The 26,134-nt window shown below is 36.9% G+C and overlaps 1 protein-coding gene across 8 annotated transcripts in view; it reads right to left on the bottom strand.

Moving 5' to 3' along the window:
- Positions 1-26,134, bottom strand: part of cadpsa (Ca2+-dependent activator protein for secretion a) — a 127,813-nt gene that overhangs the window by 92,679 nt on the left and 9,000 nt on the right. For all 8 annotated transcript variants that reach the window (XM_084100567.1, XM_084100565.1, XM_084100564.1 and 5 more), the window contains exons 3-4: positions 16,547-16,660; positions 13,259-13,591 (exon numbers count right to left, since the gene is read on the bottom strand). In XM_084100567.1, coding sequence (XP_083956693.1) covers positions 13,259-13,591; positions 16,547-16,660 — 447 coding nt within the window. The remainder of the gene's footprint in view (positions 1-13,258; positions 13,592-16,546; positions 16,661-26,134) is intronic.

The following is a 26,134-nucleotide window of genomic DNA, read 5'->3' on the forward strand; positions in this document are numbered from 1 at the left end:
CATTTAATGGTTCCTTTTAGTATCAGTGCAAGTTTCTGAGAAGATGTTAAGCCTTGTGTAAGCATTGAAATTTCAATAATGCAACAGTCCAGAGTGATATACTGCATTTATAACACAGTTATTGAATATAAATATGTTCATCAAGAGCGTTTTTTCAGACACTGATGAAATATCTTGCTTAGAAACAGCATAATGGTTGCTGAGGTTTTGACAAGTAAGACATGTTCTGTTGATCCAGGAACAACATTCTTGACCAAAAACATAGTCCTAACCTACCCTAATCCCTACCCCTTAACCTTAATCCTACCCAAATGTCAGAGGGAAATGATGGATGAATAACACTGATGTAGAACCCCCTAACCCTTGTTTTAAGCCTAAACTTGACATTAACTGGTTGACTGGAATGTTGTTCCAGGATCAATAAAGATGTTGATCCAGGAAAATGTTCTGCTTTGTGAAATCACGTTCATCAGTCAGGGTCATTGGCGCCCTTGGTAAATATGAGCAAAGAACGTTGTGAAAATAAATTTAATCTAAAAAAAAAAAAAAAAAATCACAAAAATTGAACTTTTCATTGTAGAAAACAATTGAAAATGGGGGAAAATCTCATTATGAAATGAACGGTTTTCTCCAAAACACGGTGATCACAGTTATTATTATCCTTTTTTTATTTAATACTTTTTACAACTTTTGCCAAGATAACAGCTCTGAGTCTTGAGATGTCTTAATGCCTGATGAGATTGGAGAACACCTGGCAAGAGATCAGAGATCACTCCTCCAAATAGAATCTGTCACATCCTTCAAATGTGTATGTCCAGGTTGGTGCCCTCTCCTCTTCAGTTCACCCCACTCATTTTCTATAGGGTTCAGGTCATGGGACTGAGATGGCCATGGCAGAACCTTAATTTTGTGATTTAGTGACCCAATTTTGTATTGATTTCGATCCTTGTACAGATAGAAGATCCAACCATTGCCAATTATAAGATTTCAAGAGGCGGTCAGGTTTAGATTTTTTTTTATCAGCTGGTATTTAATAGAAACTATGATGTTTTGTATCTAAAACTATGTCCAGGACCTCCAGAATAAAAATAGGCGCACAAAATGAAAGATTTAGCCATACATTTAACTGTGGGCATGGAGTACTATTTTATCCCTGTGTGCACCAAATCCATCTTGTGACCAAAAAGCTATTTTTAGTTTAATCTGATCTGGTCCTGTTTGAAGTTCCAGTAGTATCTGGCAACTGAATATGCAGGAGTTTATTTTTGAATGAGAGCAGAGGATTTTTTCCCTTGAAACCCTCCCAAAAAACTTGTGGTGATGTAGGCTTTCTGACCCCAAAAATCAACTAAATTCTGCAATTCTCCAGCTGTGATCACTGGAGAGTCTTTGATCACTCAAACTATCCTACAGGACTTGTCGTGCATTAAGGCGACATAGACACACGTCTTCTTCCAGTCAGATTTGTAACACCTCCAGTTGATTGGAATGTTTCCCTGAAGTTGAAAATGGGATTTTTTTTCAATGCTATAACTATTTTTTTATAGTCACTTTTAGGCAGGGTAGGCGATTTGTTCCAGAAACTTTTTTTTATGCTGGTTGAAAGTCTCTGAAACATCCTAATAGTAATCAAGTTTAGTAGTCTAAATGTATTTACTGTATATGTACGTACATATGTCGTCTGTGGAAGGTGTAGGACCATAAAATGTTCGTCCAATCATTGCATTCGGTCCGATGATAAATTGTCCTACCTGCCTGTCAACGTATGTATTTTCATAACTCCGCGCACCTGCTCGCTCAGACAACACGTCATCAGCGTGTTTAATGCTATGCAGAGTTAAACAGACGTCAGTCACCAAGCACCAGTCACCTTTTACAGTTTCTCCTGAACCAAAACAATGAGCTTATGCTGCATTCACGCCATTACTACTGTAATTTGGAAGAGATGGAAACCCATGACTTTATACTCGGAGTGGTTCGTGACTCGAATTTATGCGTTTCAATGGCAACACTTTTGCTTTGAGACATGAGGTAGTTTAATGCCGTCTCTTGTGACACTTTTGTTTGCTCCCTGCTGTGTGCGTTCATGTGTTTTGAAGGAGGCGTGGCTTTGGAGACGTTCTGAAGGGAGGGTGGGATCTTATGCTTTCAAAAAAAAGAAATTGTGACAGCTCAGGTGATTGACACAAAGAAAAAGAGAGGGTGTGGGTAGAGACAGAGAAAGAGGTAATTATAAGGTTACAATGTGTAATATATTCATGGGAAGAACAGCTGATATGGGCAAGAGAGTGATTAAAAGCCCTGTGTGTTTACGGTCTCCCTGACAACTACCTCAGGGTGCTGAGGTAGTTTCTGTCAAACCACAATCGGCTTTACACACACAAAACCTCAGAAATGCGTAGCCAGACATCAAACACGGACCACAGAGCACACACACATCATGGGCGCAAAGGGATTCGGCAAAGCAAAATGCAAACGCGTGCATGGTATTTATTTTCCGAGCTTTCAAAGCTCATTGTGTTATCTGCATTTCAGAGAGTCCAGATAGCACAATGAGGTTTGATGAGAGTAAATGAGTGGCAACAGCTGTCCTCGTGGCACCAGCGTCTGCTCATTTAAGCGCCGTCTAAAGAAAAGCCTTTGAAAATGCTCTGTAGTTGTTTAGCCATTTCTGTGTTGATTTTTGGTTATGCGTAGTGTGTCTCTGTCATGAATGTATTCAAGTAGGGATTCCATTTGTTAAAGTGCATGTGTGCCTGTGTAGAACCACCACTGATTGGTCTCTGGTTTATATTCACTAACCGCAATCAACCAAAGAGTGCACATCCTGGTCAAGTCACCTTGCAGCTCCGGTTGTATTTGCTATTCATGCCAATTACATTAGATTAGGCTTTCATTAACCAAAGACGGGGCCAGGAAGACAAATCTCATTCAACAGAATAATGCTTCCTACATCAAGACGCCCACACCAAAACGCATATCCTGAGCGAATGGCTGAAATCCAATTTGTTCCATTTGTAGTCATCATTGCAGGGTAAAATGCGTTTGTTAATCAATATGCACCGTTGAAATTATGATGAGAATGAGAAAAGGGGAAAGAGGGAAAGTGTAAAAGAGTCAGCAGTGGTCTCGTTTGATGAGATTCCCATTGTCCCCTCCTGTACAGTGTGACATCAGTGTGGCACTCGGGTCACGACTGACATGGAGTTGAAGAAGGTTCCTTCTGTGTTCTGTGAGGTGGATGCGTCATCCTATGAATGCACCCTCACCAGTGGATGTCATTTAATGGATTTGATCCTGTTAGACAGGGATACTCAACTGGCGGCCCACTGGCATTTATTTTGTTGCCCGCGTCATGCTAAATATGAATGTATTTTTATTATAATTTGCACCTTATCTCGGCATTGTACAGTGCATTTTGTGAATCAGAGGCTGTTCTTTGATGTCCTGCAAACCTAACCTCCTCCATTACCCAGCATACACTGAGTTTGTCGATAAGTAGGCCTAAAAGTCATTTTAGTCAAGGCCTAAAAGTCAAGTAGGCGTCGCCGACACATAAGCTGTATTCATTTTACTGTAACTCTTCAACCGTTTGCACTATCAAAACCTTTCAAATTGCCCCTGACAGTAGACAACATGCGCTTTTCGGCAATATATGGCTTTTTACGGTAATTTCATGCTTTCCGTCAGCAAATGGCAAATGACAGCAGCTTTCTGGCAGAGCGGGAAGGAAGGATCTGAACAGAGATACGAAGCGCGGCAGGTTAGAGTGTTTTGGATTGCATAAAATAATAAAAGAAACGAACAAATACATGGCGAAAGAAGTGGTAGACAGCAGAAGGGGGGATTGGGATAATTTTTAATGAAACTTGGGAGGCGGATGGCCGTTACTCTTTCAAGTATTTTAGCATGTGGTGTGCGCATGTGTATGTGTGTGTGCCTATGTATGCATGCATCAACTTTAAAGTGTTAGTTTCTTTCGTTCATGATTTTTCTGTTTTTTTTTTCTAAATAAAAATCAGTAAATTTATTTGCCTAATAATAAAATTACTGCCTTTTTATTAATTATATCAAAGCCATATCATGATTCCTGGATTTTTTATCCCCTGATTTAAGAACTCTTAGAAGCATTTTACACCCAACCATTTCAGATATTTATAATTATGATATGATTTTGATCATACATGCTACTAAATACATTTTAAAGTTCGCACACATCTAGGGGCTGTTTACATGACAAAGTGCATGTTTTTCAAAACGGTCTCCGTGTAAACAATAAAAACGTGAATCTGTGAAAACGATGACGTCATGCACATGCATATTAAATGTTCAGTCTATAGTTTTTCATCGCCATCTAATGGCCTGGCAGCAGAATGCAGCATTTTAGTTGTTTTCGCAGATCCGTGTGAATGGGGATCGTTTTGGCAATGGTGTCGTCTACACAGAAAACTCACAGGAAAATTTTCTCCGTTTTAAGCATATCGTTGTCCGTATGAAAACAGAGTCATGTAAATGACCTCTTAAAATAGGCTTGGGGTACATTTACACGACAATTATTTCAAATAAAAACAGAACACTTTTTATGCGTTTTGGCCATTCATTTGTACAACAACGTCGTTTTGGGGACCCTGAAAATGCAAATCCATGTAAACTACAAAAACGTGAATCTGTGAATACGTGTTCAGTACAAAAAAAAAAGTTCCGTTTTTAGTACATCATTGTCGTGTAGACGTACCCCTAGTCGCAAATGTGAGTGAAACGGCACACTGTCAAGCACTGTCACTTTTCTATTCTATGTTCACTTTTCTGTTCCATTCGTTCTTTTATACAGAACAAAGCAATCGAGTCACATAAATATGTGCTGTGCACTTTCCTCTCAATAACAAACACACAACAAAAATAAGCCATGTAAAAACTGCAGCTAAATTTGGTTGTCACATCACCTCTTAGTGCTTAATCCTGTTCTGTACACACAGTCATTTTCAGGAGTGACAACCACATTCAGCCGAATTAACTCCTGAAAAATGCGGCCACTTACACACTGTAAATGTTCAGGAGTAACAACTTCATTTAAATGCAGGAGTGAGTCCCCTAAATTATCGTTCCCTGTGTGTAAGGAACATGACTCACTCCTGAAACTGCGATACACTGGTAATCATGTTTGGTATATGCTATTTTGACTAAAGTAATATTACAGTGACAAAAGACTCGTTGTGCTCAATTTTAAGTAGGAGTCGTGTTTTGTTAATGCTTATAGGCTACTTCACAGAGCGCACTGGCAGTGTTGCCATGTCCACTTAAGTTATTATAGCAGTTTTTGAGGTTGTTTTTTAAGCTTCCCGTCTGTATGTGCTGCCAGACATACTCTGTATTCGTGACTGTATTAATGTTGCCAGATCTTGCAAGAAAATCAGCTAACAAGCACAAGTCCATAAAAAAACACTAAAAATACACTTATCTTACTAAAAATAAGAACGAAATATCGCGACCCACACCTACTCACTTTAATATCTCCATAAATTTGATCCCTGTAAGAGCCAAGATTAAACAAAAACCCCAATAACGCTTATAATAAGTGGGCATGGCAACACTGAGAGACTGGAGAGCAAAACCAGGGCTGAATGCAATGGGGATACCACCTGGGAAGTAAGAGGGTAATAAAGAAAACAAAAAATAAAAGATGAAAAATAACAGGCAAAGAATCCAACACAACATTGCAAAACACGAGACAAGATGAGGCTGGGTAACTGCTAGCATGGGGCACAAACAACAATCTGGCATAAGATAGCACACAAGAGGGAACTAAATAGGGGAGGAAGGATTTAACTGATACTGAACAGAAGTGAAACAATAACGAGGTAAGAAATGGAATAACAAGGGGAAGGGATCAGATGCCATGATGACAGCGAAGCACATGGTGAACTGTGTTCGTTTGGGGCATATGATTTTGGTTTGACAAACTCACAACAGAGAGATTTATTTGGTTTAATAAACAGAAGCATGCTGAATGGATTCCGGCATGAATCTCTGGTTTCAACATCTCTGTGCTCTGATAAGAATGTGACATGTAGCTAAAGTTAACTTTATTTTAAGAAAAACACAAAAAAACACATTATTTAACCATTTACATCTTCAAATCATTCATTAAACATTTTTCCTGTTTTATTGTCAATGTTTATGACATGTTGACTGTCCGACTTCTGTAGATTTCCTCTTGTAATTTTACAATTTTCTTCTCTTCAACAGTTATATTTCGTGTTTCAACATAACCTGAAACAAATTTTTGCGCAATTTTAAACTGATAAATTACTTCAAATACAGTTTATAGCAAAATCATGAGGTACAAGCCAACTTGACTTAGGGGTCATTCATACAGAATGCATATTTTAGTTTGATAAACTTGAGATGCAGGTCAGTGGAATGAAAAAATAATAATAACGCAAGGTCTAGAAATGCATTTTTTAAAAGTTATTTTCTAAAAGTTATTTATTATCATGCATGAGACGCTGCAAAAGACACGTTATGCGAGCGCAACAGTCACGCCTGCCTGGGGTGTACATGGAAAAAACATGGAAAGAAAAACTATGGAAAAGCAGAGCAGTGTAATAGAAAAAAAAACACTCTCAATGTGAATGTTCATTATCCACCTTATTTTTCAGGTAAGAGAGGGTGCGGTCAGTTAAAAAAAAAATGACGACAGAATTGTAATTTTTGAGTATTACTTGAACTATTTTTTTTTTATTTGACCTGCGCAACAGTTACACAATATTTGCTATAGTGGCATTAAAGTGAGTTAAGGGACCAAAACTAATAGGTTCTTGATTTACACTGATCGACTGATCTGTGTTCCAGTGTTTTCTATCGATTTTAATTGCCTGTCAATCACTTGCCATCCACAGCTGGTATCTTGAAATGCCCTCAGGAAATAGTCGATAGATTGGATTAAACTCCCACTACCCAGGAGACAGCTAATGCACTGATACTGAATGCTGTTAAACACATAGAAACACACACACACAATCGACACAGCTGTTTAACACAGAGTCTGCCTAGTATCAACAAGATTTAATTTAAAAAGCAGGAAGGGGCTTGGAAGAAATAACGGCCTGCTGTGAAAAAAAAAAAAAACGTATGCATCCTGCAGAAACTAGCAGTAACAATGACAGTGAAGCAAAGCTAAAGAAAGAGAAAAATATGCCAGCGTTTGTAACCACAGGACTGTGGTGTCGTTGGGTGTGATTTGAGGGTTTGATCTGAGGTAAGGCCAAGTCGGCGTGTCAGCCGTTGCTATGGTTACTAGGATATTACCTTCCGCTCACAGTAAGTAGGATTCATGAGGCTTATAGAAAGATGATCAAAATGGAACAAGCTCAAATCGGCTCGCTTGGCTCCAGTGTGAACGCAGAAAGTGGCATGATGATGAATAGAAGATTCCTACATTGACGCCTCCTCCGGATCCAGTGCTTTTGTTTCCCCACTGGTCACTAATCCCACAATTGCCCAAAATCTGCAGAAACCTTTATGAAATTCTGTATGAAGGTGTTTCACAGTCTTATCTGAATTTCAGTACAGCTGAACAGCATATTCGTTGACCCTTTAAGTTTTGTTGAAATAGCTAAAAGAAAAAAATATTCAAGTATCGTTCTTTACAGTCCGATAATGGAAAGAAGAATTCTCACCTTTCCCGGCATTTTGGATCAATAATAGTACTTATTTGGTTGCATAATTTTTGGAATAGTCTTAAAATACTGCCTTCACAGACAGTTCATCGCTGTTTTCTGCAGAACTGCTTAATAGATTAAATGAACTAATTTAATAATTGATGATCTTTACAATGGAACTGAATCAACACTGAACTAACTTCAGCTGAACAATAACACTATTTTCTTTTACAGCTGCTGTACGACTGTACTCTGTTGCTTTGCATCATTGAAACATTTTCCTGTTATCACCGTAAAGCTGCTTTGAAACAATCTGTATTGTATAAAGCGCTACATAAATAAAGGTGACTTGACTTTTGAAAAAAGCTTCTGATTATCCTGTAGAAATGTGACAGTTGAACACTCCTCTGCTTTTCTTTATTTGTTTTACTCTTTCTGTCTATTCTATTGTTCTGGAACCCACTCATCATTGGCCTTCTTCCATCTACAGCCACTACTGTGCTCTCTTCATTCATTCTACACCATTTCTTGTTGCCTGAAGCAAAGTCAATGATTCACTATCTATGCAATTGTCATCGTAAATAGCTTTTCCACAAACCTCGCACATTACTGGTCTCCATTCATTTCATTTACCTGAAGTCGAACAGGGAATGGCCATGCATAGAATCTGGGATGAATCTGACAGCACCTTATCAATTCATATCATTCTGTAGTGTATTTTGAAATGATCTCTTAAACCTGGCATACACATGGCACATTATCAATTTGTATTATTCAAATAAGTAAAATGATTGTAAGGCTGCATAAATTAGGTCAAACAGAACACGGAACACTTATAACTAGAGCCCGACCGATATATCGGCGGGCCGATATTATCGGCCGATATTAGGCATTTTCCTAACTATCGGTATCGGCATTTATAATGGCCGATAAATTAATATTTAAAAAAATGCAGCGTGCAGTGATTTATGTAAGGATGGTGCTGCCAATAAAGCACCTAAAAGCTGTCACAAAGAACAGGCAAAAGTGGCAAAAAAAATAACGGCCTCGTCCGGTGTAGACACAGTGTTAAAGCTCATTCTGCTACGTTACAACATCAAGCAATATTCCAATAATTTATGTAATTATAACACTTTATATAGGGCCATTTTGCATTAAGAGTAGCCAGATGGACACGCGAGATGCAACATGTTCAGAATTAATACACTTTTAGTAAACTACAGTAAACGCACCTCACAGGCAGAGAACGCGTCCGAGAATGGACACTGCATTAGTGATATAAAACGCACACACACAGGTCTGTTAAATTAAGCAATACTTTTAAGGTAGTCTAATATTTTTCTGACTAACAAAATTACTGACACAGTAAAGGGTAGATTTAAATAAAGAAAAACGAAATTTAAATAAAGAAAACGAAATTTAAATAAAGAAATTAAACGAAATTTAAATAAAGAAAAACGAAATTTAAATAAAGAAATTAAACGAAATTTAAATAAAGAAAAACGAAATTTAAATAAAGAAAAAACGAAATTTAAATAAAGAAAAACGAAATTTAAATAAAGAAAAACGAAATTAAGTTAAATTAAAAAACGAGATTAATTTAGATTGATAATAACGGGTAAAAAGGCTAATACATTTTGTTTCTATTATTCTATTTTCCACAATGTCAAAGCAACACAGCTTAACCCAAAACACAAGCTCAGACATGCACTTCGTCCATACAAACTCCGCTGTTCTGCGCTCTAGCCAGAGAACACTCCCGTTGCTGGAACAGTTACGCGTCAGTTCTATTTCTACCATGCATGCGTTTTCCGCGTGGCTCGAGCCGAGCCTGAGAGACGCGTCTCACGCAGGCAGTGTGCAAACTCCAACCTGTTAACATGGGAGCCGAAATAAAAACGGCCATGCCACGCAGTCAGTGTGTCGCCGGCCTTATTCAAGCGCGAATGAGAACCGTTTCGCTGGGGATCCCAGATGTGAAAAAAAAAAAAAACGAATGTCAAATTTTCAAATCGAATACCAACCCACCGAACGAATATTCGAATATTCGGGTCCAGCCCTATAGCCTAGTTTCACGTTTAGTACATTTTGCTTACTACTTATTTAAAATAGTATAAAACTACTGTACATATGTAATTATAAACGTTTTCATTATGATATTATTAATTTTACTTTACTAAAAAGATCTGAGTTCTTCCTCCACTGGTAGATATTAGAGAAATTAAGATTAAAAATAGAAGATAAGGTTTTGTCAGTGACACTTTTGATATATTTATTGATACGTTTTAAATAACGTGACTAAATTAAAAGACAAAGTCGTTAGTGAAGATTATGCAACAGTATTTAGAATATAATATAATATAAAATGCAATGCAAACTAGTTTGGTTACAGCTCAAATTCTCATTCTATCATTCACCCTGCCTCCATTACATATCTTTGTCACACAAGTGTTTGATCACCACATTTGAGTGATCATTGCAAAACGTTTATATATTTATTCTGTTTATACTGTGTATTCTATATACAGTACCCATCAAAAGTTTGTACACACCAATTGGAAAGTGTGTCCAAACTTACTGTACTATAATACACATAAATAATATTGCTACTGTATTATAATATACACATAAATAATATCGGCCGATATATCGGTATCTGGCTTTTTTTTATCGGTATCGGCATCGGCGCCCAAAAATCCATATCGGTCGGGCTCTACTTATAACACCTGATGTACTTGTTACATTGTAAGAAGAATGGCATGTACGCTAATATTAGTCTGTCTCATCCTTATCCTGAGGTTACCGTAGTCAACCGGATCCGGTCCGTATCCAGATTAGATGGTGGACCTTCACCTAGATATGACCACAACACAGCTATGAATATCAGCAGAGACCGTGTCTACTAGACAATCCCCTGTGAAGGTCTCGTCGACACAACAGCCATCAGCACAGATCCTCAGCAAAGACCACAAGAACCAGACAGGTCCTCCACACACACCCTATGACCAGCTTCAGCCATACTGGCGTGATGAATCAATCTTCAAGCAAATGGAACTGGATGAGTATTTCTCCCAATCCCGATCTGAACTCTGACTTGTGATGCAGCCTGAATCATAATGACAATGTGTTCGTTCGTTGGCCAGAAGAGAACTGACCCCCCCAACTGAGATTGGCTGCTCCCAATGTATTTTTCTCCATTTTGTCACCGGCTGGAGTTTGGGTTCTCTGCCACTGTCACTTCTGGCTTGCTTAGCGGGGGACACTTAATATTCAACAATATTATTCATCTGACCACTGACGCTGTTGTTTGAGAACTGAACTGAGCTGGATAATGACTTTTTTTTCTTTTCTTTTTTTGCAGAACTGCTTTGTAAATTAAATGAACTAATTCAATAATTGATGATCTTTACAACGGAACTGAATCAACACTGAATTAACCTCAGCTGAAATGTAAAATTTTCCTGTTATCACTGTAAAGCTACTTTGAAACAATCTGTATTGTATAAAGCGCTATATAAATAAAGGTGTCTTGACCTACTGTAGGGGTGGGTGATGTAATATTTGAGTATTGTTCTTAACAGTCCAATAATGGACAGAAGAATTCTCACCTTTCCTGGAATTTTGGATTCATTATTTTACTAATTTGGTTGCATACCTTTTGGAATAGTCAACACTGCCTTCATAGGCAATTCAAAAATTCATCTATTTTTTAAAGAAAACTAATTTTGCAATATGTGCGCAGTATCTAAGGAGATGGTTTATGTGCGCTGTCTGAGAGACATGCTTTTTGCTGCTTTATTAGGCTTGAATGCTTAAATACACATACTTATGTAACAAAATGCACATCTTTGCATATATCCTCATATTCAGTCGTTTATGTCTTAAGTGAATGTAAACAGTTGAGAAAGAAAATGCATGTGTAGCGGACATGTGGATCCGTGCATTCGGCCTTAAAGTGACAGCAGCCTAATATACCTGCTGCCGTTTGTGTCATTAATGTTAATCAAACAACAAAAGAGAGAAAAATCTCAAACTGCTCTTGACGGGATCACTTTTGTAACTAAAAATAAATGTACTTTTAATTTACAGTGAAGACTTTGCAATGTTTTTTATACATTTGATTACTTTATACAATTTATGTATTTATGTTTGTTCTATTGTAGTTTTTGTCCTATTGTTTGTAATTAGTTTCTTTGTTCTTATTTTATCACTGACCGTTTACTTTCAGTGAGTTTTTTTTTTTTTCATGATATTGAAATTGGTGACAAGAATTATGAAATTGTAATGGTACCAAACATTTTGATATCATAAAAAACGAAATAACTACATAATGATATTGTTATCGTGAAATAAAATTACTCATATCATGATATAAGATTTTAGTCAAATCACCTACCCCCTAATCTACTGTTGACTAAGTGTGACTTCTTGATTCCATAGTCAATAGGCCCTATCATACAGCGCCAGGCACGACCTAAGTGTTTTTTGCTAGTTTCAGCCCGATGCAGTTATCATTTTCACGTCCTGCTCCACGTTGTTTAAATAGCAAGTGCATTTGAGCCCATTTGTGTGCCCATGGTCTGAAAAAGACCAGTCTGAAAACACACAAAAAATATTGCGCCATTGACTTTAGACCAGGTTTCGGTTGGTCAATATTGACAAACTGAAACCTGGTCTAGTAAATGGTGCGATATTCTTTATTATTATTTAAAAAGCACAATAATAGGCAGGTCCACAACGCGAGTACACTTTGTCCCGTAGATGGTCTGCTTGCACACTTTAACCTCACGTTTGAGCAAATCCATTTTGTCGCTAGAGAAGCGTTCAGTTTTTCCGCTTGCAAATTCCGCCATGTAAATAGTGAATGCGACATGGCGCGGGTGCAACTGGCTTTTAATGGGAATGGGAGATGAGACTCTGATTGGTTTATTGCACATTACGCCCAAAACACACCCATTAAGAGAATAGGGACAACCCTTTTAGAACATTTGTCGGGTGCACCGACCATTATTCCCATCATTAAACTACCAAAAGTGGATTTGAACCATGCGCTCAGATCGTTAAAATAGGCCCCAATGCGTTTCATGTCAGTTTCATGTCAGTGTAGGCAACCCTCTGACTTGAGTTTGAAATGTACACATTTCTGCAGCAGGTCTAATAAAAAAATCTTCTAACTGAAGGATGATTTGCAAATTCACACCCTCTCAGATAAGTCACTGTCACTTTTCCTCAGGAAGCCTGATAGGTGTTTTTCTGGTTACTGCAGATGCTTTCTAGACCAGTTTCAAACAATTTGAAATAACACATAATTACTCTTTCTTTCAAGCCAACTCTCGCAGAGTGCTTTGGGTTTAGTCATCTTTACCAAAAAAAGAAAAGCATGGCAAAAATCTGATTACAGAGCCAAACCCAGACTCACATAATTATATATATATATATATATATATATATATATATATATATATATATATATATATATATATATATATATATATATTTATATATTTTTTTTTTTTTTTTTTTTTCATATTCTGTATCAGATACTAGTGTGCACTTCCTTGACACTGAACATTCTTGCATAAATCTTCCCTGCTTACCTGACAAGCATTATACAGCAGCTGGTGCTCAAACTTCTTAATTCCAAGAATCTGTTGGAACATCTCATACAGCTGGTCCTTGCTGAGAATGAGCTCAGAGGCAGCGCTGGCTGTCATGCGCTGCTGTTGTTTGCGTGGGTCTTCCTCTCCCCTGTAGATGGTATCAAACTTGGCCATCCACGAGCTGAGGACCGTCTCCTTGCTCAAACCATCGATCTCGGGCAGGCTGCGGACACGCTTCTCAATATGCTTCTTGAAGACCTCACGGGAGTCACTGGCCGAGCAACCGCCGCTTTGGACCATGCGTGATACACGGTCGCTTTTAAGGAAAATCTGTGATCAAAGATAAATCTAGTTACAGTAATAAACCAGGCATTTATTTGATATAAAATACAATAAAACAGTAATATTGTGAAATTACAATGTAAAACAACTGTTTTCTATTTTAGTATATTTTTCAGCAGCCATTACTCCAGTCTTCAGAAATCATTCTAATATGCTGTTTTGGTGCTCAAAAACATTTCTTATTATCATCAATGCTGAAATCAGTTGCCCTGCTTAATATTTTGTGTGGAAACCATGATACTTTTTTATAAACTGTACATTTTTGAGCATTTTTTGATGACTAGAAGGTTCAAAACAACAGCATTTATTTGAAATAGAAAGCTTTAGGACCATTATAAATGTCTTTACTATCTTTTGATCAATTTAACGTATTCTTGCTGAATTATTATTTCTTCAAAAAAAAATCTTATTTCAGTAAACACAAAAGCTAAAGAGACATTCGCGAATAAAAAACTCACAAACAGATACTATATTCACCAGAGGAAGTTACCATAGCAACAGCAATCTGCTTTTAAGAGGCTCATTATTGGATATATGCTGTTATTGTCATTTTTAATAGATTCATATATCATAAATATATGTAGTGTTCTGTTTAAAAATTCACAATATATTCAGATTTACATATTCTCAATTTGGGTTGTACTAAAATGAACCTCAACATTCATTTGTGCCACAATAATTTCCTTTAAATGTATACAAATGCATATTGTATATACCTTTTCAGATGAATTTTGTGGTATAATGCTTATTAAAACAAACCCTCAAAGTGTAAATAGACTTGCTGAAGCCATCAATCAGATTCAAGTGTGATTTTAACTCAGAAAATCAGAGGCTAAGACGGTTTCTCTCCATTCCAAGCATAGCAATTTTTCTGGCAGCAAAAGTATTGGCTGCAGGTCAGCGCAACCTTGTTAAATGGTGATCAGCACACTTGAAAAATACTTTGTCTTAAATTAGACAAGATTGTCGCTGTGCCATAAAGTCGAGTCCTGATTCATAACAAGACAAAATTGGTGTGAATCTGGCAGTGCAGAACCTGACTGACAGTGTGTAGAAAGGTTTAAGGTTATATTTATTTAATAATCTATTCTTTCCCCCTTTTTATTTTCTCTATTCTCTCACCATTCACCTCTCATATTTTTTTACCTCAGTCTACCTCCCTTCAGTGGACACAATTCCCTTAACGTGCCTGGATAAGCAAGGGAGATGAGTTGACAGAAAGGGAACATCCAGCACAAATTCAATAAGAGTTTCAGGGTTTAATTGAATTGAAAAAGCTGGCTTTGGCTGTGACTGAATACAAAGGCATTTCGGTCATTAGTTTCACCTCATTAAATTACCACCCATACTGAGAGCAATCTCCTTTACGCCCATTACTCTAGCCTGTGCTGCAATTTATTCCCAATTCACCTTTTCTAGGTCATAAAAGATTATATATCACCTTAAATGCAATTATGTATCACTTTGAGATTACTTATTTACCAGCAAGGCAAAGTTTTATAAACTCCTTTGCAAGGATTTATTTCCTCTTCATTTTGGGCTGAAGTAACTTGAAACATTTAACAGGTTGATTGCAACAGATTGCTTGTGTATTCAATACATGCACATATATGGATTACTCTGCTCATCAAATCAGCATAAAGCAAACAGCTTAACATTTCTAAACAATCCCCTTTAAACTGCATTATATTAATGGGAGATTCAAAGGATTCGGTTAGATGTCCTCAAAAGTCAACAAGTGGTACCTAACCAAGACTTCCAGCACCATTCAAAAGCACTTTTGCCTATAATGTGGTTTAAAGCAACACAAAGGAACTTTTCCTCTTCGGTCGCCCTACAGGTTGGAAGCGGAATTGTCCATTACCGCTGTCGTAAATAATTTCACCGCCCGCAGCCTACTGTCGCACGCACACTCGCTGTTTATCTAGCACCGTCTTTGGAATGAACGATGTCCACTGACAAGGTAGAGTATGTTGCATGATTTCATGAAATTATGATGTATTGCGACATCAGAAACGAAGGAAAACTAAATAATGACTATTGTAACGCTTGACGTAAAGCAAGTCAAATTTGTAGTTTTCTTATGTCTCATTCGAACTACAGAAACGCGACCCGGTTTGGCAAACTTGCATGGTGTGGTTATAGCAGATATAGGGCTGCAAAGCGAATCCAGAAGAGCCTTTCACCCTGTTACGACTTGATGAACCACTGATACGATTTTGGAAACATTATTTTAAGGTAAAAAATGTTCCTTAGTGTTGCTTTAAAAAGGCATTTCTTTGCTGTTTGTGTTTTGCTATTCGGCTTTAAACAACCGACACAATCACCCTGGACTCTATAATGACACTTATTGGTGTGAAACATCATGAAAAGGCATTTTTATTTGCTAATGCCATTGCAAAAATACCCTATTTTCATGCATATTTTTCACCTAGTATTTATTTATAAGTAACTATTAACTATTACTTAAAGTTAATATGGGGGTTACAAAGATAAAGTGAGCAGTAGACCTATCCCTTTAAGAGAGATCTGATACATACTGTACACAACCATTCAAAAGCAAGTTTTTTTTTTTTTTTTACTGAAATTAATAATTATTATTTTATTATATTTCTGAAGGATCATCATATGACACTGAAGACTGGAGTAATGACTGTTGGAAAATTAAGCATTGCTATCACAGGAATATATATATTGTAAAATTGTAATCATATTTCACAATTGATTACTGAATACTGAATATTGAATACTGATTTTGCTGTGTTATTGATCAAATAAATGTAGCCTTGGTGAGAATACTTCTTTCAAAAACATTTATAAAAATCTTACCGACCCCAACTTTTGAACAGCATTGTATGGGTTGGGTTTAACATGAGCTAGTTTGAGATCCACTTGGAAGAGTAACTCCAGACTTGTTGCATTGATGAATAAAATGAGCCTAACCTCATAGTAGCTTTGGACAGCGTTGATGAAGGCCTCATCGGCTACAATCTGAGTATCTCCATTCAGGAAGGCCAGGAAACGATCTTTCACTGTCTGAAGGTGCTGCTTGCTGATCTGAAATGAGAACACATCAGAAAGACAGAAATTGAAATATATTACTGAATTTCACTTCATGTGACAATTAAAAAACAGTGCAATGTTGTTATTTGGTGACCAGGGCAAGATTCACAAAAAATACATTTTTTAAGATAAATTCCAAAGTTTGTGAGAATGTTCCAAAGTGTAATTCTTCAAATATTTTCTTAAGCACATCTAATTTGATATAGCAGTTAAAAAGAATTTTATTCTGAATGTTTTGGGAATCCGGCCCAAGAGAATTACTCAGCAAATGTTCCATTTGAATCCATCAGTGGAAGTTGGAATAAGTTTTCATTCTGCCTTGACCTAAGATCAGTTTGACTTTCACTTAATGTTATAATTAGCGTTTGATGAACAGATGAATGTGGCCCTTGAGCTGCAAAAAAAAAGAAGCCAAGCCTCACTTAACAGTAACAGATTTTTTCCCCAGTAAGTATTAGACCTCTTGCCAATTTTACATTGCAAAAACAGATCATATTTCAGCCAAGAGACCACATAAAACCTCTAGACGACTGAAGATGAGAGACACTGACCATCTCAAAACATCTTTATCCATCTGGATAGAGACTCGATTTGAAAGAAATATGAAACAAGCATCTACATTACAGTGATTGCCCACAGAGTGCTACAGCTCTACAGCTGCTAATGAGTTTTGCTCATTATATGGATATGAAACCGTGATCTTTGTGTTTGGAAGCTTGGCTTTTTAACAGTTAAGCCTATTTTTTTTTTCTTCTTAATATTTTCAAAGCTCTTTTCTGTTCTGCTTAGCCGGTATTCATGTTCCATTTGTGACACTGAGGTGTTCTCCACTTCGCCCATATTCGCAACACACAAATTATTAAGAGGCTGAGAGCAGACTGAATCTCTTGTCTCATAACAGAGTCAAGGAATTGATAATTATAGAGCTTATCCTGCATTCCTCTCCTCCCTTGTGTGTTTTTCTCCCTTCCATAAGAATTTAAAAAGTAAAATAAGCCATTTGGTATCAAATTTGGGCTTTACAGTTAAATAGGGATAAGAAATTAGATGGATTTGATCAGTTTTTGTGCATAAGAGAGAGTTCTGGCTTTGTGAACCCACCTTGTGGATGAAATGATTCATAACAAAAAAAAAATAACATACTGACAATAGCCATATGACTCATTGCTTAGTCCTTTGTGATACTTTAAAGGTTAGTTACATAGTTGGCCAAGTTACCTTGATATAAGTGGTACAAAATAAAAAGATAGAAATGATAGCACAGTTGTACTATGATATGACACAACCTGAAACAACCTGAAATGTTCAAAAGAGCATGTAGTAATGAAAAGGTATAATTCACACCATTGTTCTAAAGCATTATGGGTAATTTTATACAATGAATCCACTCATAATCCATTTTACTTCTGAAATGTGACGTATTTCCATGTGCAACATGATACTGGATTAATTGAAAATGTGTTATTTTGATTGAAACAAATATATTTTAACAACGTATATCAACAAATCGTTTACAAGACAGGACTGCATTAAAAAATAAAATGGTGTCCATTTATATTTCATGATGACTTTAAAAAGATGCTATGCAATGGTTACAGTTTCATTTGGTCTGTCTTTATTCAGTACAAATATGCACACACTGTGAATTGTTAATCAGAGGATCAATGTAAACATGATTTCCTTTTAATTTCACCATTGATTTAACTCAATGAGATACGCCATTTAGTTAATTTTCTATTGATTGTCACACCTGTCCAGTAAACAGCAGCAGGCCTTTGATATTTTAGTGTCCCCACCTCCAGGGTCTCAAGCCATATGGTGTCTGTTTTCAGCAATGAGATCAATGTGTGTGTGTGTGTGTGTGTGTGTGTGTGTGTGTGTGTGTGTGTGTGTGTGTGTGTGTGTGTGTGTGTGTGTGTGTGTGTGTGTGTGTCTTTTTTGAATGTTGGACATCCTTTTAAAATCCCAGGTGTTCCTCCTCATGAAGTATGTTGTCATGGTCACTGAGAGTACACATGAACACACCCTTTACCCCATTATCCCCTCTCATGTTATCAGTATGACCTCATAACTATGAGAGGCAGCTGCATTATCTCTATTACTCCCATGGTAACTGCAGGAGTGATTATAGTGGATAGGCTGTTGATGAAGAGCAATTAAAGCATATCCTCTAAACACTCATCGTAATGTTCTCTCTACGCCACCATGACAATGCCGCACAAATGTTGAGGATCCTACATGGACCCTTTTCACAGACTGTGATGACATTTGAAGCATTGTAAATCCTACAAAGTTTTTTATATTTTCATTTTTTTTAAAGTAAGTACATTTATAAAACTATATTTTGTTTTATATTACTTTTGTATCCAATTTAAAAAAAATACTAGTTCTTAAGAAAGAAGTCAATAAATTTTTTAAGAAAAAATCCAAAGTTGGCAATTCTTCAAAAATTCTTCAGAAGTTCTCAAATATTTTCTTAAGAACATCTAATTTTAAATAGCAGTTAAGAAGAATTTAAATGTTTTGGGAATCCGGCCCTTGTGTGATCGGTCTTGTGACTTTCGTCAAATCAAATCACTCATAAAAAACTTTAAAGGGATAGTTCACCCCAAAATGAAAATTCTATCATAATTCTCACCCTGAAGTCATTCCAAACCCGCAAGACTTTGGAACACAATTTAAGATATTTTTCATGAAATCTGAGAGGTTTCTGTTCCTCCATTGACAGCTACTCAACTGCCACTTTAATGCTTCAAAAAGTTCATAAAGAGATCATCAAACTAATCCATAAGAATTGAGCAGTTTAGTCCAAAAAGAGACATGATCACTTTATAATATGAACAGATTTAATTTAGGCTTTTATTCATCAACATCAGCGGTAAACAGATGCTCAACCATGTCCACATGACATGCAAGAACAAATTAGGTGTCATGCAGCACGTTTGAGCTTCAGAAAGAACCAATGAGGTTTGTTCTTGCGTGTCATGAAGGTTTGGTTGAGCTTCTGTTTATGTTTACTGATCAATGTTTATATGTGAATAAAACACCAAATTAAATCTGTTAATCATATTAAGCAATCAAGTCTCCTCAGAAAATTTGGACTAAACCACTGAATTCATATGAATTCGTTTTACGACCTCTTTATGAACTTTTTGAAATGTTAAAGTGGTAGTTGTTTGGGTAGGCTCTGGCTAAGCTGTGATACAAACAAAACGCTATTGGCTATTTAAAAAAAAAGGGAGGAGCTGGTCGATATCTGTCTTCCTGTTTCAGTGGAAATTACATCAAGCATTGAATAATGCTGTGCACGTCAAGGCACTTCAGTGGGCCTTTAATAACTCCCGCAAGTGCAGAAATTCATATTGCAGAGAATTCCCACTCCCATTTTTTTACTAGAGTGAGTCCATTCAGCTCCTGGAGTGCCACTGTCCTGCAGAATTCAGCTCCAACCCCAATTAAACACCTGAACAGCTAATTAAGGTCTTACTTAGGCGTTCCAGAAACTTACAGGCAGGTGTGTTGAGGCAAGTTGGAGCTAAACTCTGCAGCACAGTCCATCCAGGACCAAGTTTGGGCACCCCGATATAGAGAGACGCGCAGAGAATATAGTATTCTTCATTCTTTCTGACAAATAGTAAAAGAGGATGTGAATAACAGTCTGTACAGTGTTTTGTACATTTTTAAATTGCAGTGTACAGTGTTTATCATAAGGGGGGATGGAATCCGCAGCTCAGTACTCATTACTCAATACTCATGAGTACTAAATAAGCAACTCGTTTACTCTTACTCAAGTAGTTTTTTTGGACAAGTACTTTTTACTCTTCTCACAGCACATTTTTTTTAAAGTAATGGTACATTTACTTGAGTATATTTTTTCAGTACTCTTTCAAATTCCACCCCATCTTAGTAATGCACTGGGGAAGTCATGAAAGTATAAGAAATTCTGAAATCTCAAAAACCTCTGAATGGTATCATGCACTTATGATACATTTCTTAAAAAGTATATTTCAAGCTGACTGAGCCAAGTGATTAGTGACACTAACCACTATATGGTACAAATCTATACCTTGAAGTCATTATGAATGAATAAATGTAAATGTATTTCAGTCTTTACTCTGCTGTTTCTAAAATATACATAATATAATAAAATATACACAATATACAGCATAAGCTGTTGATCTAATGCCATTTGATTTCAACACCACAGCTGGCATTGCAAGCATGATGTATTAATCATATCAGTGTTGAATATCAAAAAGTGTAGAGTGTAATGAATGGACAGCCTGTCACCAGAGACTCTCCAAAACGAATGGTCATGGAATTAATGACTGAGCTGAATTTAACTGGAAATCTTTAATGAATCATTCAACTCTTCTGCTCCTCCATCCCTCTCTCCCGTCAGTCCTTTCCTCTTTTTTAATTCTTTGGAAATGACTCATTTCCTCCCTGTAAAGATTAAACTATCATGTTGTTAAACGTTGGGTTATGGCTATTTCACTGCTGTTGGCACACGCTGGTGCAGCTGGAGCAATAAATACAGCTAATGACTCTCACGCTCTCCATGCAGACCCTCCCTTTCTCTATTCGTAAACTGTTATGTTCCAAACTCTGATTCACAGAAGCTAAATAATGTACATTAGTCCAGTTTTGTTATACAGTCTCTTTGTGTGCGAACTGTAAAACTGCTACAGGCTACACACATACAACCTTAGATCCACCTCACACCTGCCTGTTGCTGGTAACTATAGCAACTGACAAAACACAGACCCTTGTCATTGAATCCATAGGTAGTAATTTACTATCACAGACACACACATGCTAACTACAATACTAGATAATGATGGCAAAGGCTGGGTTGTATCAATCTGCTAAAACCTTACTGGCATCCACAGTGTTTTCCGCCACTGGAGTGGGGGTGGGGACATGTGGGGGAAGGGAAGCTTATATGATTTAACAGACGACTAGAAAAAGTCCATGTTCTGAGGATGTAAAAAAAAACACTAAGCTAGAGGTTAAAATTGACTCAGATGACTTTATTAGAGCCGACCTAAGCCCTGCGCACGGATCAGAGTGAGGTTTACACATTTAAATTGACTTCTGCTACGTTTAGGAGGGCACTTGAGAGTTTTTCAGCATGGTCTATATAAATTGTTGATCCTTATTGTGTATTCTCCCTTAAAGTGCCAGTCCTCGATGTGACCTTCCTAGTGCTGAAAGCACATAATTCCAGCAATAGCTCTTCCACAGAGAGCTGTTTTTCACAGAGAAGAGACTCTGCTTCCCTTCACGCTCAACGGAGCGTCGCATTTGGTTTTGTTCGACAGGAGAGTCAACATACCATGTCCATGGCTTCTTTCTTTTTTTTGCTCTGTTTACCAGTTTGAGAGAGAGACAATAATGAGTGGGAGAGAGAGCTCGTGGGACACAAGAAAAGCTTTTCAAATGTCACTCAGTCAGAAAGCAAGACTGTATTGTTTGACTCATAAGCTTTACTGTAAAATAAGGGGCTTCAAGATGATGTAATTTCTAGCATACTTAGCTGTGTAGACAGCATATCGTTTCAAAGAACAAATATAATGATCTAGAGATATATTGGATAAAGATCAAGCAGCAAGTGTGAATCAGCTACTGGTCTGAAAGCAAACCACTTAGGACGTTTTCACACTGGCAGTTTAGTTCGGAACGGGGCCCAGTTCGCATGAAAAATTGCTAATGTGAAAGCTGTCATGCGGACCTGGGTGAGCAACAAGGTACCGAGCCTGAGACTACCTGGAGGAGGTGGTCTGAGTTCAGTTGCTCTCAAACTGTGCCGCGATTCGCGTGAATGTGAAAGCAACACAGACTCGGGTGCTCGTTTAGGAAGTAAAGTAACCCGCTCATGAGTTTCAGCTGATTACAATGTATTTAGTTAAATAAAACACATGTAAGGGATTCAAGTTTTGATGATTTACCTTGGATATGAGCAAGAGTGTTACAATATCATGCTTTAATTTTTTTGTAAATGCTTTAAACAATTACAGAAAAAAAAAAAATTGTTCATTTGTTAAAGTCAGCTTATTTCACTTCCATAATATTACGTTTCCGGGTGAATAACAATATTCAATGAGAGAGAAAAAAAATATGGTGGGACCAGACTGCTTGTTGGTTAGAAGGGGAGGGGCTGACAAATAAGAGGGTTTAGCGATGTCACAAGAAATTACATTTGTTTCAGAGGCGGAGCAAGTTGTAACATTTTGGAAGGTTACAAAGACTTTACGTTACAATTAAAATCACATTAAAAAAAAACCTTGGGAAAAAGCCTTTGTCGACAAATTGTGCAATAAGACCAGGAACACATAATGAGTAAGGAAATAAATTAATTCTATTATTATGATAGGCAAAAATCTTACGTTTGGGAGCAATTTAATGAGAACAAACATGGTGCACCTTTTTGTAATAATAGTATACCAATACATATAGGCTTTTTTAAATTACGGGGTATATATCAGTGCATGTATACAGTAATTTATTTTGATAGCAAAAGTGCAGCTGTTTTAGATTGGGCTTCTGTGTTTCAAGACAAGTAAAACTAAAAGTATTGCAACCTTTTTTTAAATACTGGAGAAATATACTCTTGTTCAATGCAGTGACAAGTTGAGTGGTGCTTCTTACTCTCTTGTTCTATTAAGTTACAGGGGGCTTATAGGATGTGACATCTGGGGGCTGTAAATTAAAGTGGTACTTGTTACTTGTTACCCTCTTGTTCCATTAAGACTACCATTGAAAAGTTTGGGGTATGATTGATTGATTGATTGATTGATTCATTCATTCATTCATTAATTTAAATGTATCTAAATGTATTTTATTTTAAACATATTAATACTTTTATTCAGGAAGGATGCATTAAAGTAATCGAAAGTGAGTAAAGACTTTGTTACAAAAACATTAACAATTTGGGGGGGGGGGGTCACTTTCCACAAACATTTCTTTTAAATTGTAAAAATATTTCACAATATTACTGTTTTACTGTATTTTGCATCAAATAAATGTAACTCTGGTGAGTATAAAAGCAAAAAATCCTACCAACTCCAAACTTTTGAACGGTAGTGTACTATATGTATCAATTTTTAAAAAATTTCAATTCAATAAATCTACTTACTTGCGTCTTATAATACTACTAATAGAGTGATCTAGTCTGAATGTACTGCAACGTTTGCATATGTGTCATTTATACACTCTGTGCACTTATAAGACTGCCTGTCAGGAATGTGCCTGTGTGTGTGTGTGTGTGTGTGTGTGTGTGTGTGTGTGTGTGTGTGTGTGTGTGTGTGTGTGTGTGTGTGTGTGTGTGTGTGTGTGTGTGTGTGTGTGTGTGTGTGTGTGTGTGTGTGTGTGTCGCAGGTGCCCACTGGGCTCATGTTGATTGCGTGGGAAAGGCGGCTGGAGTTTCTCACTGAGAACAGATTCCCATTAGCGATCAGTAAGCCCGGGATAGAGACACACTGCTTTCATGTCCCTTGAGTCTCTGCCTGTCTGTCTGTCTCTCTTGCGGTCTTTCTTTTCATGTCTTCTGGATGTTATGTTCGGTTTATGACTGATGCTGCCTGCGTTCCAGCATTGATGGTTGACAGTAAAGCAAGCGCTCCAGACTTCAAACTTTGACTGAGTGTTCGCTGAAAGGTAATTGTATAATATTGTATAGTCATTAAAACCCTGCATGTTAAGCAGACACTGAACTATTTGTCAATTTGCTTCTTTGAAGGCGTAAACAGGTCTCCATATAAAACTGCCAAGTCGTAAACAGAGTAAAAAACAAGGTGATTGCGTCTTCATATTTTACATTTGCATTTTTGTTTCTTGTAATTGCAACTTTATTTCTCACAATTATGACTTAATATCGTACAATTGCTACTTCATATTTCACATTTTCAACTTTAATTTCACATACAATTATGATTTATCTAACAATTCCGACTTTCAACAATTCTTCCCAAGTGCAACTATTTGTCATAACTGTCACTTCATATCTCACAATGTGACTTCATATCTCACAGCCTGGTTTCACAGACAGGCCTTGGTTTAATTAGAACATTTAAAGTAGCTTTTATAAACGTGCCTTAGAAAAAGTTTTATAACATGTTGTTTTAATATAAAAAGTACTACTTCAAGACACCCTTAATTTGAACCCATCTGGAAAGGATTTAGTTTTAATTCCAGTAGTACTTTGTAATCTTTGAAATCCTGTTCATTAATGATCATTTTTAATACCGTCAGCATATCTAAACACCTCAACACATACTGCTGTGCTGTCCACCATATATAGGTGTAAATGTATCTTTGAACAGTCTTAATTCACACAGAAATTCGTGCATATAGAGACTGTTATGTAACCGATCACAGAAGGCAAATGGATGCGTAATCCCAGATTACAAACAACCAACAAAGCAAATGAAGTGGTCATCCTCCTACTGCCTTTATTCAAGCACATGCTCACAAACACCAGTTCATAAAAAAATAAACACACTCATCAAGGATACACATACATCTGTGTGTGCTTTGCTCATTAGTGGCAGTGTTAGACAAACGTTTGCTGAATCCACACAGGCAAGTGTGCACAAATGTAGCGATTTCTGTTTCAACTCACTTCTTTCCAAAAACATAAAAATAGAAACATAAAAAGCAAACGGAATGAATATACATTCGAGGGTGAGGCATGTGTATGTGCAGTGGTGCTCATGTGGGAGATACAGGTTTGATTTCTGCAAACAAAACATCGAATTACATTACATTAATAATGCAAAAATAATGTAATGATAATTTAAAAAAAAAAATCAATCATGACAACTCTCGAAATGGGTCATTACATGAGAAATCAAATTTGTCTTGATGGTTTGACATCTAAGAGGTCTTTGTACCATTAAAGCTTCTGGCAAGTTTCATAGTTTAAAGGGGTCATCGGATGCAAAATTTATCAAATTTATATGGTTTGCATATAAATGGGTCTTTGCAGTGTGTGGACACAACCACCATACAACTCCTTTTTTTTAATCCTTGAAAAGTCTAAACACTCAATATTTCTGCCCTCAGCCATTCGACATCCCCCATGGAAGAGAGGGGTGGGGTGAGCAGTTGCTCATTATTATCATTTAAAGAGACATGCACCAAAACGGGGTCGCTGTGAACAGAGCTGTTTTTGAGGAGGTTGTTTTACAAAACCATTGAGGAATTTTAACCAAAGTATATTACAAACTTTACATGAACACCCTAAAGAATCATACCAACTTGAAAATGGGCATCCGATTACCCCTTTAAAACATATACCTCATTATAAACAAAGCATTTATTTAATCAAGGTCCACAAACGTCTCGTTTTGATATTACGGGATATGTGACTTCACACAGGAAAATACATTTGCATATGACTGCCTCCAGAGCAAGACATCGACGAATGGTTATACATCATTGCCCCATAGGGCCCACCCACTGGTA

The sequence above is a fragment of the Abramis brama genome (genome assembly GCF_963993115.1).
Source record: "Abramis brama genome assembly, chromosome: 23".
Taxonomy (NCBI): domain Eukaryota; kingdom Metazoa; phylum Chordata; class Actinopteri; order Cypriniformes; family Leuciscidae; genus Abramis; species Abramis brama.